The sequence below is a fragment of the Pomacea canaliculata genome, linkage group LG8, assembly GCF_003073045.1.
Source record: "Pomacea canaliculata isolate SZHN2017 linkage group LG8, ASM307304v1, whole genome shotgun sequence".
Lineage (NCBI taxonomy): Eukaryota > Metazoa > Mollusca > Gastropoda > Architaenioglossa > Ampullariidae > Pomacea > Pomacea canaliculata.
In genome coordinates this window covers 1,773,432-1,785,740 of record NC_037597.1, presented here as the reverse complement: position 1 = coordinate 1,785,740, position 12,309 = coordinate 1,773,432, and the positions used below count along the sequence as shown (strand labels likewise).

At 47.1% G+C, this 12,309-nt stretch overlaps 1 protein-coding gene across 1 annotated transcript in view; it reads right to left on the bottom strand.

Annotated features, from left to right (window-relative positions):
• Positions 1–592: 592 nt before the first annotated feature.
• Positions 593–12,309, bottom strand: part of LOC112570768 (dynein regulatory complex subunit 7-like) — a 33,692-nt gene continuing 21,975 nt past the window's right edge. The window contains exons 15-17 of the mRNA XM_025249375.1: positions 11,722–11,916; positions 10,365–10,504; positions 593–1,501 (exon numbers count right to left, since the gene is read on the bottom strand). Of these exons, the coding sequence (XP_025105160.1) occupies positions 1,420–1,501; positions 10,365–10,504; positions 11,722–11,916 (417 nt within the window). The 3' untranslated portion in view covers positions 593–1,419. The remainder of the gene's footprint in view (positions 1,502–10,364; positions 10,505–11,721; positions 11,917–12,309) is intronic.

Sequence of the window (12,309 nt, the reverse complement as noted above, 5' to 3'; positions counted from 1 at the left end):
GGGAAGTTAGAATAAAACAAACCAAACCAAAAAAAAGCAAAAGGTCAAAGGGTGACGTACACGGGTTGGAGGTGGCGGGGAGACCCGGCGAGTGTCTGGCCCAGTGAGTGGTATTGAGTACGGATGTGGAGTGTCCGGTCAGCAGGAGGCGGCAGACTTACCTGCCGTGGTCCTTCCGTGACTCCAGGGGTGAGTGGACAGCACCCGGCCAGCGGGCAGACCACCCAGCGGAGCTGGTGACAATGGTGGCGCAGTTGGTCCGGATGTCACCACCCCATATGCTAATACGCGCGTGCTGTCTGATGGTCCAGCAGTTCACACAACAGCAGCTCACGTGGGGCTCGTCGAGACGAAACTAATGATGGCGACAGACTCACCCAGCCTCTGGATGTCCGCCACACAAGTTGTGGTGGGGGGAGCGGAAGTAATACGTCACGTGCACGTGAGAACACACGCGGACAGGAGAGGAGAGCGACATACAGACAGGAGTGGAGGACACAGACAGCTGCCCACGACAGCCACACCTTACACAGGACAACAACTGACACATCACCAGACATCACACATGATCACACTCGACACAAGACCGCGCTGTACACGTGACCACACCAATTATATTCACGCTGCTCCCAGGGCCATACTTTGCCCCAAATCACTATATTTATATTTATATATTATCACACTTCACACAAGATCACACTTTGCCAAAGATGACTCCACATAAATTCTATATTTTACACAGACACACACCGCCTCAAACCCTGTAATGTAACCACACAGCCAAACCTTGTTTGTCAACATCGCGCATGTGACTTTGCAAGTCCTGCCACAGGAGGCGACCAACACGCCCTGGATGCTAGGATTCAGCTTGGATTGTGTAAGCAGATTGGTAATCTTAAAGTAAACAAAATGAAACAATAAAATAAATAAAATTATGCGTATATTTGGAAACACAGAGGCTGTGCTCTATTCAGGCGAGGTTTTATCACATGTCCCGATGAAACCTCTATCATCTCTTCTCTTCTACAAAATATTGACATTTGTATTCAAAATAATTTCGAGTCACACTCTTCCCACTTTCTCTGTGACCTTTGACAGTTGATCTTATGATTGAATGTTCGCGGTAAAGTCCAAACACAAAAGACACACAGTTTTCAGCTTTGTACAACTAGGGTGTCACATGATCAGCAGGTGTTGACAACAAAATCTTGGCCTGAAGAGAAAATGAGGGTGAGCTGAAGGCTCGGTGCTTTCGGTAGGTTCAAAGTGCAGCTTCCTGGGTGAACCCAAACAAACTGCTATTGTACAAGCCGATCGGATCTTCCAGAAAGATCTTCCCTTCGTCTTTCATCTCACGTGAGTGAGCAGACGCTGTAGGTTCAAAGGTCACTGACGGTAGCTGCAGTGGCGCTGGTGGACTCACAAGAACTCGGAGAGGCGCGGGTCGTTCCTCAGCTTCTGCTCCAGCGCCATGTACATGTGAGGCGCCATTTCTTTGTGCCTGAAACACACAGCATCACACGTTGTCACACGTTGTCACACTTGGTCACACTTTGTCACACTGCTACAATAGCTCGTCTTGGTCACACTCCCGGCACCACACAGCAAGAACTGAAGGCACACTTCAGTCTGAACACCAACCAACCTACTACAAATATCAGCAATGTCATTGTACGACAACAACAACAACAACAACAACAACAACAACAACAAATAATCTAATGTAGAAATCACACAATGAGAGCTAAGTATGGCGGTGACTGGCATGACGAAAGTGTTGTCAACCTTTGAGTTTCTACTTTTGTCGCCAGCTTCTGTCTAAGACACAGGCAGGGGACATGACTCGTACCTCGGGGGTAACTCCGGGGGAAATACTTCTACCATTAAAACAGTGGGAGAGACAGGGCTGGGGACACAGACAGGATGCATACTCCATGTCGGGAGTAACCCTGAGGACAACTCGCTGTGCCAAGCGGCCAGAGGCGCGACCATCAGACTAATGGCACATTGTGTTATTGAAGCTCTGAAATAGCTTACCGTCTGACAGAAACTCCTGTCACCTAGATATCAAACAAAACCCGCCACCACATTACTTTTCTACATTAGGTCATCCCTACAGGGGCGTGTGTTACTTTTTTAAACAACCAAGTCACGTGGCTTTTCGTATTGTTTTAAATCCTAGAAATATTTGTGTCGGTATGCAATCGTTAACAAGTCAAGCACAACATTGGGTTGTATCAAGATTATTTCTCATGTGTCAGCTGTTAATATTCTGTAAAACAAAAACTGTAAAAAGTGTTTCGAGCTCATTAAATGTGTTTTGTAGAAAACATTTCACTTTTTCACAAATTCTGTTTCTAATTTTATTAGCGTCCAAACCTCACGTGTCCTCACACAGCCTTCAACACACTTCAAAACTTGTTTCGAGAGTTCTTTAGTTGCTGAGTCACTGGCGACAAACATTAAACATCCATCCTGTAGACACTGATGTCTAGAGTAACAACTCCACTGTGACGTCACAGCGCACTTCTGTATCTGACGTCACGTGACCACGTAAGTCTCCATCGCGGTGAGCTGTCGTGACGTCACCGTGCCTGGGTCGTTACCGCAACTCATCGTTCATCTTCCACTTCTTTCTTTCCTGTCATCCTGTCTCAGAGTCATGGGGTCAGTGGCGTCCTCTGGTGCCGGCAGTTGGTCCCACGCATTGGTTTTAGGCGCGAGAGTGAATCGCGGCCATCAGCTCGCACGTCCACTGTGACCGACGTGTCCCGTCACAGAGGTCGTTGACCTTTGCCCCACCTGCCAGCGTCTCGCTTAGTGAGGGTCTGGTGACTGTCCGGACACCGGCTGCCCCTCCTGCAGTGCTTCTTGCGGCACTTCCTTGCGCCATCTGATGTTGTCTCCCTTTGCCACCAAGGAAATTATCTCCCTTTCCAACCCCCAAGGAACTCATTTCCGTTTGGCCACTGCACGTCCGCTCGCTGCAGCCATCTTGATGACGTCATCAAATCGTTGGCCAGTCCTCGCCGTTTGGGTCGGTGCGCAGAACGCGCATACATCATCACAGGCAGAGAGAGAACCAGAGGACAGGACTAGCAACACGTGACTAGACAAAGCGTGAAGCAGTCAAACCACGGACGTATATAGTGGACTGCTGTCTGTCTGCTCATGGACGTGTAGAGGTGGATTGCTGTCTGTCTGCCGAGACCAACGTTTAGCCTCTTGCCAAGTTCTCCGCTGTTAGTCTCGGCGAACCTTAACAAAGAATGTGACTAAGCCGGAAGCTTTGTAGTCTCATGCCTCGTTTTAACAGTTAACTGTAAAAAAATCGTCTGCCAGCAGTCCAGGGATACACGTTCGTGGCTAAACTATTCAGTCTGTCCAACATTTTAGCTGAGTGGTGCGCATGCGCCACCTCGCTTGTTCCTGACGACTAAATATAAAGTTCACCCGCCACAGCTAGTAATTAGGGCAGATATCTACCCGCGTATTCACCTGCCATGCACCAGGCAGAAATAGCTACTAATATCAAGTGAAGACAGGTAGGAACAGGTAAAGATAACGTACAAGACAGGTGGTGAGGCTTGTGTATGGAGTAAGACGACCATTCACAAAAACAAACAACAGTTATTTTCAGCAGTTTGAAGGTAAAAACGTATTCTAATTTTACATTTTCCTTAATTTAATGGTTGTTGTTTGTTTACATCAACCTCTCGTCGTGTCCTTGACCTGTAGAGCAGAGCTAACTCCACCGCTTGGACCACAAGCAAGGGAGCTAATGCAGGCGCTATTTGCTGAAAAGATTTCTTTACGAGCTAATGAATTTTCTAGATTTTAAGAACATCCTATCTTCAAATGTCAATATGAATCTACACATGCCAGAAGAGTGTTTTGATGTGGGTTTTTTCCCCGAACCCTTTGGTTTGTGGTTTAGCTGCTCGGTTTATCGCTTTTTACAATGTGGCAGGCGGCGGGAGGGGCTCGGCTTGGGGAGCTCAGCGCCTAAGCCACGATGTTGATGATTAGGCAGATGAAACATGTTCAACATTCTCTTCTCGCAAAAATGAGCTTCACAAGACTTCCTGCTCCATTCCGCCCACTTTCCACACATTCCACACACACACGCGCACACACACTCTTTCTCTCTCTCATTCACACACTCACACACACACATACATACACTGTCTCATCACACACACACTTTCTCGTTCTTCTGTTTCTCCCAGTTTTTGAATCAGCGTTTAAAGTCCTCTTCAAATGCATCCGCGACACTGTTTCACCTTCGATTTCATCTCTGTCATTTTTTTCCTCGCCAAAAAGAAAAAATCCGATTTCTTCGCTCTCTCGTCTTGAGAGTGTTCCCCGGAGACTTGCTAACTGCCTGCATGGTATCCACCATCTCCACAATGCTGTCGCTGATTTGAATGAAAGAGACGAAAAAAAAAAATCCTCTCGCGCGTCTCTTCTTTGTCTGTGAGATCACGAGCCGGGTGCCCAATCTCTCATCTTCAGCCAAGCCTTTCTCTTTCTTTTTTAGCAGACTGTCAGCAGCTGTCAGACTGCCGGTCACCTGAGGCACCTCACGAAAATGAACTTGTCCGCCTTATTGGCAATAAACTCCTTTCTCTCTGACTCGAGAGACCTTCCCTGGGTTGTCATGAGACATCTACAGATGATAGTAAGTTCAAGGTGGACCGTCCAGGAAAACTTGGAAAGATTTCATCCCTTCGTCATCAGAAATATTCATGTATTCAAATTAGTTTAATTAATTTGTTTTCTTGCATGGCGTGTGTACATATATATAAATTACGATTATAAATCCTCACTAATAAGACATTGGGAATAATTTAAATCACGACAATTGACTTTCCCCAGCAGCTTATTTCTCCCTCTCCGATGTCGCCATCCTTTGTGTGTGAGGGATCTCGCTTAAACAGCAACTGCTCGGATGACAAAGACAAATGTTTTCGGGATTTCAAACACAAACATCGGAATCTGTGGTGACCAGAACAAAAAGCTCACGCTTTGGGTTGCACTCTCCCACCCCTATGTTCTAAAGATAAATAAAGTTGGGTATTGGAAAAAAACCCACCCAAGAATCAGAATCTCTTTATTTATCAACATTCTGAAAGACAATAACCCTCACCCTGTCCCTCTATCTCCCTTTACCTGTTTAACGGGTGGAACATGAGGTCAGACGATGTGAGCCAGCTGGTTGTACTCTGACACATCAGCCAACAGGTGTCAGTGACACATCAAGTAGTTCTGACCCCACCACCTGCTGTCTGTCTGTGTGCCAAGCATTACACAGCCTGAGACCCACACCGAGCATGTGCAGCCTCGGCAACGACGATGCTCCAGACGAGTACGACTTCAACGACGACCCGCAGCTCTTCCTCCTCGCCACGAATCCTCACCCACCCTGTACCCTGTACCCTGTACCCTGCACCTATTCCAGTTGAAACACTTTGGTGTAAAGTCGCACCTATACCTAGTGGCAAACACCCTGAACTGAACTCGCTCCGTGGTGAAATCCAATCATCTCCACTCTTTCAAGTCTTCTTTCAAAGTGTGTTGTCCAGCTTTTTCTGGAAGGTCGTCTAAGGTAGGAACGTGTGCGTGTGTGTGCTGTGTGTGTCTGTGTGTGTGTACGCAAGTCCCTAGTGTTTGAAGGATGCTGCAGCACGCAGCTTGCCAGTTGTCACCGATGAGATTCCTGTTAAAACACCCGCCAACAACCAAAACAGCGCCCCGTGCGGGTACCTGCAGTCACGTGGTCACACTATGAGGTGGTCACGCTGCTGTTTCGGGTACCCAGCTCTCAGGACTGAGAGAGAGAGAGAGCTGGCGGCCCCAGACAGTCCCTGATGCCGCAACATTGGAAAAGTTTCTGAGGGGAGCTGAAGTACTCATCACCAAACAAGTCTGACATCTGAAGCTGTTGTTGTCGTAGGTAAGGACAGCCGAGTTCTCGTCAACACCCTTCGATGTAGTCAGCAAGAAAAGGTGCGACGACTAGAGATGAGGTGCTGTGGACTTTGTTTGTAGAGGCTGCGGCATGTAGTCAGAGTCATCATGCTAACTACACCACAACATGGAGCCCACCTGGCAGAGGAAGCACAGTTCTTACCCACCAGGTAGTTGAAAAACACAGTGCGATCACGTGACACTGAGACCCTGAGAATCTCGTGCAATTTTGTTCTTCGCCCTTGATTTTTTTCTTTTTGACACACTTCACAGTCGTTTCACACTAGCGCTGTATTTATTTCCCCAAACATTTCAGTTTTGTTCTCTGTAGCTAGTCCTTTAGTCCTAAACAAAGGTCTCACTGTCCATGACATCACTTTCATCTCAATAACACCGTTAACTGGTGGAACTGAAGGTGCTAACCATGCTGAGGTCACTGCCAGGTGTTGCGAGGTCTGTCTGTGGCTGGGGACAAGTCTGGTTGCCGTGCAGCCTCCTACACCCAGGGCACAGCAGGGTGCACCACCCTCGGGGCAGCTGTCGCTGACGGGTGGGATGGTCTCTGTGGTCAGCTCCTTGTTGATTCCATCGTGTTGTGCACGATGTCGGCCTACACGCTTCCATTAATAGCAAAAGGAGTTGACAACCAGGTCACCGCTTTATTATCATGACCAGAGCACTGCAATGTTGTGGTTGTCAGAGTTTGTGGACAGTGATTCAGCACTGCCAACAGCACACTCCATCTTGACGGGAAAGACAACACGGGGAACACTGTACGAGCTTGCTGACATCTACTCACTCATCATCCCGACTCTGCTCAGGTTATTCACTAAACCCTGATGTTGTAATGGCGAGCGGATCCCAAAAGGCTTTTATGCTGAGAATTATTTTGCTCAATCACTACATCACACTGATAGCCCGGGTTCCCAGACATACAGACTCACAGAGAAAGACAGAGAGAGAGAGAAGCAGGCAGGCAAATTGACAGCCAATGAGATTGCATAACAGCTTGTTGTGATCATTTTTTGAACATGATTACACTCGAAACCAGGGAATTAATGCCTCGTGGGAGCCATCCGCATATGAAGACAAAAGAAAATGATCAAAAGCTGCTTGTCTCACACATTTCTGGCAAGATGCAGAAATAAAGGTCCCGTATTCTCTCAGTTATCGTCATTTTATTTGTTTTTATGCTGTGTGTCCATCTCTATCTGGTGTTTGTCAGAAAAACCTGCTACAGTTTACAGCAAAAGTCGTTTTTCACCGTTTGACTTGAGAGAAAAGTTCAGAGACTGGAGGTGGACAAGGGCAGAGCACTGAGCGCGGCAAGAGCTCTCCACACAGGGAGGCGAGGCTGCCACATGCGCGCGCACATGCAACAAAAAACGGGGGGCAGGGGGCAGGGGGCGAGACTGCTGCACCTCGCATCCTCCCCCATGGAGGCTTCCCACAGCTGTGACGAGGGCCAGCCTCGGTCAATAGAAGTAAGTTTTGAGGAGCACGCCGAGCGCCATTTATATTGAAACAAAAAGCGGAGATCACGTGACTAGCTCAGCTTACCGTCTCCAAGGTGTGGAATGTATCCGTGGATAGCAAGCTGGCGGAGTGGATAACACAGAGTTTGTAACTGCTGGCCACACTCTGTCAATAATGTTCATGTTTAATCCAACATCACCTGACTTCGTCATGTTAGTATCGTTGTCATGGACACGTGTTCGTTTGGGAGTACGAGATCATTCTTTTCAGAAAATAAAATTAACAGAAGTGGAAATGAAGTCTACATGCAAGTCTTACAGGTGAGAACTGTTCCTCTTCCTTACCACACAAATTCCAGACCCGGCTGCGACTGTAAGATGTAAACTCAATAGTTTGAAAACTCTGTCGATATCTGTCTTTCAAGCCAAGTAGATGTAATAAATAAAAACTAACAAGGGCCTCAGAAATGGCTAGATGAGGCGTTTCACTTGATACAATAAAAACAAAAATTGCAATTACCTCGCCTTCTGTCCCTCTGTAACCTCAGTCAAGATGTGTGGCCCACCCCACGAACAATCACTATGCACGACCTGACCTCCTGAGTAGCTGAGCACGGAAGCCCCCAAATCATCAGAAATGTTCAGAACTTAGTGTCCCGCGAGGACAACTACTTACAGGGAAAGAAAACTCACATCAAGGGGCCTTCAGCCCGAGTGCCGCAGGGCCTGTGCACTAGAAGTGGTTCGTCGTGTTCAGAGAAGGGGCACAGGCAAGGTACAGCAAAAGCCACAAATGCCACCGTAGAGCTCCTACAAGAACTAAGTCCACAGCTCAAAGCCTGCCACCCCGCACCCCTACACACCCTACACACCCCTACACACCCTACACACCCGCTCGGTCACACAGCAGACGTGGGTAGCTGACTTACCCAAGGGCAGTGAAAGAAGAGGCTTGGACTCCGCCATTCGAAGGCCAGATACAGGGGGCGACTGTCATTAGCCTCTCGACCTCCGTGTTTTTAATTAAACATTGGTCGCCGTTGATACCAGCGGCGAGTTTATCAAGAAGTTGTTTGACTGTTTAGTTGACAGAGATATCACCAGCGAGATACATTCTCCGTCGTGTTATGTACTCAGGTGGAGGCTGCACGAGCTGACCGCCAGCCCTATCATCGCCAGGCTATCGATGTGGCGCAGATGAGAGGGTGGTGGGCTGCGTATTATCATCTGACAGTCCAACGGTCGTGAATGGCAAAGACATTTAATCCTCGCCAGCGCTTTTTTGCTGCCGTTTCCGCGAGTCGCCGAGAGAATGGCTGAGAGTAGTTAAGCCAGCTGCCCGTCAATAAGGCCGCCACCCGGGCTAGGTCTGATAGGTCGCCCCTGCCCACGCCACGCTGCGCCACCTACAAGCCACCCCATCAAAAAGCCTTCAGTCAACGAAAAGGAAGATGGAGAAGCGATAAGTGTAATGTTACTGCAAACAGTCAGCCTTTGCCAAGATTGCAATAAAATCTGTGAACTCGACACAAGAGAAAAAAATGAATAAAAATCAGAAGTTGGTCAATGGCACTCGGCACAAACCGCTTGTGATCGATCAGTTCTTGCTTGGAAACGAATTATGGCCACAAAGCAAAACTGAAAATAGCCTCGACTCCGTCTTACCTCGCAACCAACCTCGCCCTCTCCACTTTCTGAAGAGAGCACTGGGCGAAGGAATGAAGAGTTGTCACGTGATCTTGCTCTGATTCCAGGATCGGTTATTTTTTAAACAGAAAATCGACGAAAAAACTGCGAGGTATCCTAAGAAACTGCAACTATTTTCGTATTAATGCAAAAACTTTTATTCTGATTGCACTGAGTGCTGCGAGTTCGGAGAGAACTGTGAAGCAGCAAAGTTTGAGAGTTTTACAGTGTTAACTCTGGAGGTTGTTGTACAACACATGAGTGGCTCACTGGCTCTAGTGCACGAGTTTCACTAGACGTCCTCGTGCAAGTACCATGGTCACAGCCTCGTTGAACTAATGCTCTTGTACAGATCAGGTACTCAATACGGGTGAGAAAAACATCGGAGCGAAATACCGAAATATCGAGAGGATACATCCCATAATGTGCAGGCTTGTAGTGAGAACACTCAGAACACATCTACAGGTGCTACCACACCAAAATATACCTGGTAACAACCATCTTTATTAACACAGAAGAGGGTGGTGGTCAGGTGGGGACGAGAGATGATGATGATGATGGATGACGGATGGATTGATGGATGGATGGGTGGTGGTGGTGGAGGAGAGGGAGGAGGAGGAGGATGTCACTGTACGACTGTGAACTGTGCTAGATGACAAGAGACCTGTCCAAACAGAAGTCTTATTTACGTGTGATTTTTGTAAATACCCGTTTAAATACAGATGTGGATTATATGTGACTTTAAAATATACTTCTAGATGATGTGTGACCTGTTAAAATACAGTTCTGTATTATAGGTGACATGCTGAGATACTGTTCTAAATTACAGGCAACTGTAAATATAGTGGTAGAGTATAGGTAGCCAGTAAATGATCCGCTTAAGTACAGTTTTCATCGCGAATGATATGGTTAGGTGTGTAAGTATGGGTGTAAATCATACTTACCCTGTTTAAATAAGTTATAGAGCATCGATGACCTGTTAACTTTCGGTTTTAGATGAGTGACTTGATTAAATATAGTTCTAGATCATGCATGGTTTGTGTAAGTGTGATTACTGTTCATAATTAACCACACTTCTCAATGATAAATGGTGTGTATAGTGTGATCACTGTTAATAATTAACCACAATTCTCAATGATAAATGGTGTGTCTAGTGTGATCACTGCTCATAATTAATCACAATTCTCGGTGTAATAAATGGTGTGTCTAGTGTGATTACTGCCCATGACCGACCTGTTCAGGCGCAGCTCCAGGATGTGGATGCGGAACATGGCTTCGCTGCAGTAGTTCAGGTAATCATCCTCATCTTCCTTGGACATGCTGATCTGGTTCTGGTGGTACCAAGCCTGTTTCTTCTGTAGCTTCTCAGTTTCCTGCCAACAACACCTACAGTCAGCCTCTAGTATCGTGGCATCTTCAACAGCACAGATATTCTGCTGAATACTGAAACTAGCAGCCCACCATCATATTGATGACTACTGTAACTAGCAGCCCACCACTATGCTCTGTCAACCTAGCAGCCCACCTTCCTATTGATGACTACTGTAACTAACAGCACACCACTATGCTCTGTCAGCCCACCATCATGTTGATGACCACACCACTACACATCCTACCATTCCACATAAAAGTGTATCAACATAACTGCTAAACACGACAGCATACACGTCCTTCTATCATGCACTTGTCCCCACGAGATCATAAAACACTCTCCACATTTTTTATCCTGAAATGATGGCGGAATTATCACAACAGGCCAGCAATGCTTGTGGAATGCCAGGGAATGCATGTTGCAGGCAGGCTGGTGGGGTTTGATGCCGAGATCAAAAGATGTCAGTTTGCGGCAAAATGTTTGTGTTATTGATGCTGCTGTGGCTGATAATGATGATGGTGGGGATTGTAGTGGAAGTTGCGGCTGTGGTCGTGACGGTCAGGCCACGCATGTTAATCTGTCTTCAGCAACAGCAGTGGCGGTTATGTCGATGACAATAAAGATGAACAGATAACCTACATAGTCCTATAAAAGAGGACCTACACAGCTAAGCCTGATGATGCTCACACCAGTGTGCTTTGCCAGTCGGCACAACAAGCAGAAAACGAACCTCCAGGAGGAGGCATTGTAGAGCGGGTCCTCCCCTAAGGACCGAGGAGTTATAGGACCAGAGTGAGGGACTCGTGTGCCAGCCGCACAGTGTTGTTCACCTCCCAAGCTGTACAACTACACAGTTTGACAACATCCAGCGCAGCTGGACAACTACTCAGTGACGTGCACAGCTGGACAGCTGGACTGAGACCTTCAAAGTGGTACTAATGCTTGTGTCCATCAAGGGCTGGCAATGGCACAGAGACGTATCTAAGCAATGGCCCGAAGCTGGGGGTCAGAACAGGTTGACAACCGTGAGGCCCACTTGTCCCGGTCAACCCAGCTGCTGAATCAATACCTGACCCTTTAAAAATAATGGGGATGCTGAAGGAAAGGATGGCAGATGAAAACTGGCCTCACTCACAACATACTACCCTTGTTTTTATTTTTTCAATAGACACAATGGCGCCCACATGTGGACCTGGTACCAGCCCCAGCAGCCCTCACCTTTTCAAACCTGGCCTGGATGAGGTTGGCCTTGTCCACGAGGCGCTGCTTGAGGTCAGTTAGACTCTCCTCCTTCAGGGTGTAGGCCTGCGAGCGCGAAATCTTCTCTGGGTCGGACATCTGAGCCAAGAATGGCGCCAGGTAGTCGACCTCCATCTCCTGCTTGCGGATCTTCTCCAGCATCACTTGCCTCTCCTGCCATCACATCACAAAAACTCTGCCATCAGTCGCAATACTGTCTGCATTTTACATTTTTTAAAAATCAGTAATATATATATGAAAGTGTATGGGACTCATATATTTCACCAACGGACCCATGTATTTCTGGCAATCTTTGTTGCTAAGAAGTGCATGCGTATTGCATCGAAACCCAAGTAACAAAAGTACATTCGCCAGAAACATCTAGAATGACATTCTGCGCCACAATAACTCAGACATGCATGCAATATAAACATGGTCAGCTGCAGGATGTCTCACAGCCTCCTAAACAAGTAAAATTTAACTACTTCCATTTTATCTGCTACACCAGCCAATTGTTTGTTGCTCTTTGACATTATTTATTTACTTTATTTACAGTCTTATGATGTT